Source organism: Xyrauchen texanus, chromosome 23 (assembly GCF_025860055.1).
Source record: "Xyrauchen texanus isolate HMW12.3.18 chromosome 23, RBS_HiC_50CHRs, whole genome shotgun sequence".
Classification (NCBI taxonomy): Eukaryota; Metazoa; Chordata; class Actinopteri; order Cypriniformes; family Catostomidae; genus Xyrauchen; species Xyrauchen texanus.
In genome coordinates this window covers 38,628,014-38,634,128 of record NC_068298.1, presented here as the reverse complement: position 1 = coordinate 38,634,128, position 6,115 = coordinate 38,628,014, and the positions used below count along the sequence as shown (strand labels likewise).

At 38.8% G+C, this 6,115-nt stretch overlaps 1 protein-coding gene across 1 annotated transcript; it reads left to right on the top strand.

Annotated features, from left to right (window-relative positions):
* Window positions 1-3,412: 3,412 nt before the first annotated feature.
* Window positions 3,413-5,357, top strand: nanos1 (nanos homolog 1). Its single transcript, XM_052089196.1, has one exon. It carries the CDS (start codon window positions 3,842-3,844, stop codon window positions 4,535-4,537), a length of 696 nt encoding a protein of 231 aa, XP_051945156.1. The 5' UTR covers window positions 3,413-3,841; the 3' UTR covers window positions 4,538-5,357.
* The last annotated feature ends 758 nt before the right edge of the window (window positions 5,358-6,115 follow it).

Sequence of the window (6,115 nt, the reverse complement as noted above, 5' to 3'; positions counted from 1 at the left end):
GATTCAGAGAAGCTTATTCATGCTTTATTTCGTCTCACCTGGATTATTGTAATGCCCTTTTCTTCGGTGTTAAATTAACACACTTTAGCACGGCCACAATCAGTGTAAAATTCAGCAGAATTTTAAAATTCAGGGACTTTTGACACGAACAAGTTCTTTTAATCATATTACTGCAGCTTTAGCTTCTCTGCATTGGTTACCAATTTATTTTAGAGTTGATTTTAAGATTTGATTAACTACATATAAAGCATTACAGGCTATGGCGACAGTTAATTAAGCAGAACTTTTAAATCTTTATGAAACAGTTAGACCTCTTATATCTTCTTGTCATGAACTGTTGGCTTTTCCAAGATCCAGATGCAAAACAAAAGGTGACAGAGCATTTGTAGTGAAAGCCCCAAGATTATGGAATAGCCTGCCCTGAGATATTAGATCTACTGAATGTGTGAAGCACTTTCTGCTTAATCGCTAAAAGGTTCTATATAAATAAAATTATTATTATAAATTATTATAACGCATATAAAAAAGCATCATAGAATTAATCAAAACCATTGCTAATACTTACTGATGTTTCAGCTGTTGTTTTCCTTCAGAAATGATGTCACTTCCTGAAGGATGAGACAAGGCTAAATTTATATTGTTCTTGAATCTTGTTATACAATCTGCTGCACTGCAAAATACTCCATGACCTCATGCCAAGTAGAAGCTCCACTGAGCTCACACAGACCCCCAGTGGTGGGACTGGAGTCCTGCATGTGTCTCTTTACTCACTGCCTTACAATCTTACAATCTAAATTAAAAAGTATTTTTAAGCGAGTTTTAATCAATCATTTAATATCATTACACTTATTTACATAAGTAAATACACTACAATGCACAACATTACAGAGATGTTCTGTGACAGACAGGCTATTATTTATGTGTGCAGAAATCAGATGGTTTGCACCTGTGTCCCCCCTTCGCTTCATGGGGTCTTGAGCAAAATATAGAAAATGCAAATGATTCTTTTGTTTACACAGAGATTAGTTAATTTGGCGAGACACTCATTACACATCTTTCTGTGCAGGGTGATTTTTGGATCCTGGACTGCTCAGTGTTGCTGCTCGGAGCCAAGAGCCTGTCGAACAATGACCCTCTACCATCTCAGCTTTCCACACAGAGCCATGGGCACAGCAGGAGCAGCATAAAAGAACTGCAGGATACGAACAAATTTACTGACATCACAGTGTCAGTAAAATAAAATGTAGTGTTAAAAGACATACAATCCTAAATGCAATGAATGTACAGTCCTTACAAGGGCCTGATTTCACTACTGCTGGTGCTTTTATCCCCCTCCAAACCAGCCTACTAATACAGTATGTACCATCATTTTTCAACATAATATTAGCAGTAGAATACAATAATCCATATTTTCAGTTATCAGAGAGAGGTTTATTTTAATCCATATTTTCTGATTGAGACCCCCTTTTAACATTACTGACCTACTCTAATGAGATCCGATTGTAAACTAAATTCAATCTTGATAAGGTTGATAATACACTTTCTATGATAAATGTTATTTTTTTAAGTTTGTTAGTTGTATTGCTGTGTTTGGGGTCCCATAGACACCAGAAATAAAACATGACCGGTTGAATTACACACTGTTGCAGGATTTGATGGAATGTTTCTAGAATGTTTTGTTGTTGTTGTAGTTTTCATTTTTTACAGAATCAATGTAACAATTTGCATAAATGTTCCCTTTGATACAGGATTGTAAGGAGTTTTATTAATGACTAATAATCATATAAATATATTATAAACCATTCATATGCAGTTATAACAACATGCATAAAGAGGGTGACTTTGATGCAAAACCTGCCAAATAGTGAGCCATTTTCCCTTCACGTGTTATAAATGCTTAATAAAACTTATTCAACATAAGCAACCTATGAAAATGTGCCTTAATGTAAAGTGGACCAATATGAAGCATGTATTAATGAGTTGCCAACATTAGAAACCATTTACATAAAGCTCAGTATGGTTAAATGGACTTGATGCTTTATTATATGATATTTGCTGGGAATGAGCATGAAGATCTGAAAAGTGTTTTGCAGATGACTTTGAGGGAGCAATGACAAGGTAAGTTGGGACAGCAATCGGAGTAGCACCATACTTTTGACATCAACGTGACAAGGAATGTGACATCACAAGTGAGTCAATACAGTAATGAATAGGCTTTAAACACAAAGCAGACTGTATATGGAAGTCACATAATCCCTCCTTTAATCTCAATTATAATAATCTATTTTAGCTGCGTCGCAATGTACTGTAAATCATGAAATAGGGCATTTTATGTTTTTGATTACTGCAAGTATGAATAAGTGTATTATTAAGCATTTATAACATGTAAGTTAAAATGCTTACTATTTCTGAAGTATCGAATGAAAGATGAGCCTTTTTATGCATTTTGCGATAATAAAATTATAATGTATTTGTATGACATATAGTATTAGTCATGAATCTCTCTATAAACCCTTAACGAAGGGAATATTAATGTTAACAAGAGTTACCAAATCAATGTTCCTATTGGACAACAGTGCCTTTTCTGTAGAGAGCATGTGTGTGATACAACAGAGGGTCACATCTCTTTTGATTAGGTCGATGAACTAATTAAAAGTTCTATTTTTATTTTATTTTTAATTACTTTTCTAATTATAAGCACATTCTTTACACATGCATATCAACTCAAGCATGTGGGAGCCCAGACATTTAAAAAAATAAATACATAAAAATAAATAAATTGAAGTCAATCCCAGCATATCATCAGATTGAAGTTAAAGATGTTCAGACGTGTCTGAAATGTCAGTGAAAAACATGTTTAAATAAAAGACACTCCTGTTACAACAATGTAAAATCGACTCCACGATCTCTCTGGTCCGCAGGTGCGCACATGGCATGTTTTCAAAGAACAAAGAGCCCATGCGCGCGCACGACCCTCTGTTTCTAATGACACACATGTAATATGATCACGTCGCGTAATCCTGACGATGAATAAACTGCAGCTCCGCTCACTCCATTATAAGCCCACAACAGTGCACACGGAGCATATTTGACACTAAATGAGCATCTGTGTGTTGTTGTTGAGGCAACAGAGGCAATCGGATGTAATAATGCACGATCTTTAAATAGATTGCCATGATTAACCCCTTATATTTTGCCAGGGGAGCATCTGTTGAGTTGAACGACTTGAGCTGCATCTGTTGAATGAGAACTCGCGTTATGCAACTGTAGGCAGCCATGCTTTGAGACACTTCCTTTCAAGATTCAATACCTTGTTATCATTATTATTATTGGCATGTAAAACAAGCATTAATAATACACTTAAAAAGATGCATACACAGTTTTGAGATTTAATATGCTTTATTGGCTTGCCAAATATTTCTACAGTACATTCCTATTGCCAAAAAGCATTGTCAGCTTAACTGCATGCAAATAAAATAGTGCAAAACTTAAATAAATGAATATAAAATATAAATCTCTTTCTCAATGGTAATGGGACATGTTACGATAACCAACGCGTCCTCTCGTTCCACTGCGGTGAACAGTGATCTGGTCAAGCAGGGGAAAACATGCTGTGGATCTGCTGCTTAGAAACTTGGTTTGAAAAAGAGCCCCGCCCTCCTTCTGCCTCTCCTGGAGCCTTATAACCAGATGCCTGTTCTTCAGACGCAGATACCCAAGAAAGCCACTGGACTTGAGCACACTTACGCAACAGATCCTGGAGAGCAGACAGAAAGAAACCCGACGGAATATACGCTTACATTTGTTTAAATCCACGAGAAGCATCTTTCCTGAAGAAGACATGGATTTTTTGAACCACAACTACTTGAGTGCGCGCTCCCCTTACGACTACACCTTTAATTTTTGGAACGACTATCTCGGGCTGTCCACGCTGGTCACAAAGAACAACAAGCACAGCGTCCCCCAGAGTCCCAACTCCATCACGGAGTCCCTGAAAGCCACTCTGGGCTTGGACGACACGCCTCCGTGCCCGTGCGTAATCGCGGCCGGCGGCGAAGGCGAAAGCGGAGGACACCTGGACTCCTGCTGCTGCCCCCCGCCTGCCTCGATCTCCATCCTGGACCTGAAAGAGCGCTTCTCCATCCTGAGCCCCTTCCAGAACCAGGGCACGGGAGGGATGCTGTCCTCCTCCCAGGAGCGGGAGATGGGCATCGGAGGGGGGTTCGCCGGGTTCGACCTGTTCGGCGTGGAGAGGAAGATGAGGAAACCAACTGCGCGGAATAAGCAGGAGCCCAAGATCTGCGTCTTCTGTCGGAATAACGGCGCGCCCGAGGAGGTGTACGGCTCGCACGTCCTGAAAACTCCGGACGGGAGGGTGGTGTGCCCGATCCTGCGGGCGTACACATGCCCCTTATGCAGCGCCAACGGGGATAACGCGCATACGATAAAATACTGCCCTCTCTCCAAAGACCAGCCTGCCCAGAGAGTGCTGAAGGGAGGCAGAGCTGTGGGTGGTAAGCGAGTGAAAATCTTCTGAAAAAGACTGATGACGTAGCCTACACTTACATTTATTGCACTGAACATTTTCTTTCAGATGATGACTGTTCTGATTGTGGCTTTCTGAGTCTTAACTGCTAGGCAACAGGACTTATTAAACAAATATGATATCCCATGTTTTGTTGAGAATACAAAAAAAAAAAAAAAAAAAAAAATCGTATATTTTTATAGATACTTTATTTCCATAGTTTATTGCATACTTTATTCATGAAAAAAATAATCTATTTTTTCCTTTTCGCGCATAGGTTTTAGATGTTTATTCATTGAAAATCACAATTCATAGTCACGTGTTTTTGTGAAATAAAAGATGTTATTTTTGTTTAAATGGAAAACGTGAATGTTGGCATTTATATACACACCAGAGGAGCTGCTCTTCTGTTGAACTCAAGTATTTTATTTACTGTAAGCCAAGCTTGCACCTCGTTTCGTCTTTTGAACCAAAGTTTATGTTGCCATTAAGCGATTTTACGAATGTTCCACATGTCTTCATTTAATTGACAGGCTTCTGAACCGAAGTTGGAAGTCCCATTCCGCTATTCCCTTATAATCCACTCCATAATGTCTCTTCCTCCGGGGCCTGACATTTAACACGGGCGCGCACAGCAGCACAATAGAGTCTCTGTTGCGCGTTCACGTTCTCAGCATAACTTCATAATCAGCCAGGGGCGTAGATTCCAGGAGGGAAGGGGTGGGGAGGTAACCCCACCCCCTCCCCTCCCCCAATGATCAAAACAAGTACACCCCTCTACACCCAATATGTATACCATGATCAATGGAAACATGGACATTCTTCACACTGTACCCCCAAATGTTCAAGCCAAATCTACCCTCTTGAAATCAGCCAAATTACCCCACTGACAGAGCCAGACGTAAGCTAAGTAACATTTTACATTACTGAGTTCTCATGTGTTACTCATATTACATGTAAATATAATTAACTTCCATAGTAATAATACTAACAGAGTGAATTTACAAGCAGCTCCACATCTGCTCATTAGTATTACTCAGTATGTACACATCATGTAATTACTCTGTAACATGAACACTCTAATGTAAAGTGTGACCACTGGCGATTTTTTCACCCAGACATTTTTTTTTTTTTTTTTAGAGATGACCGTATGAGGGGCACTTTCGATGTTTACAACCCGAGTATGGGGAACACACACTGGAAGTAAAAAAATAAATACATTCATAAATACAATTCCTATGGGTGCCTCTCTTTAGCTCGGTATGATATGCTGGGTGTGCAAAACATCCCGGATGTGCAAGGGGGAGGGAGAGAGGATTTCGACCAAAACAAAAACATCACTTTGTCAATTCTCAAAAGGTCCAAGGTGAAATATAGCACGAATGAATGTTCTTAATAATAATTTAAAAAAAAGCTTTTTGTAAAACCATGTATTTTCCCCTTTTTGCATCATGTACAAGAATAAATTCAAAAAAATTCCAAACAAACAAACAAAAAAAAAGAATGCAAAAATGATTGTGAATGTACAATTGACACTTGCAGGACTGCACATTTCTGACAGTTATGTTTACCAAAGGAATTCTGTTTAAT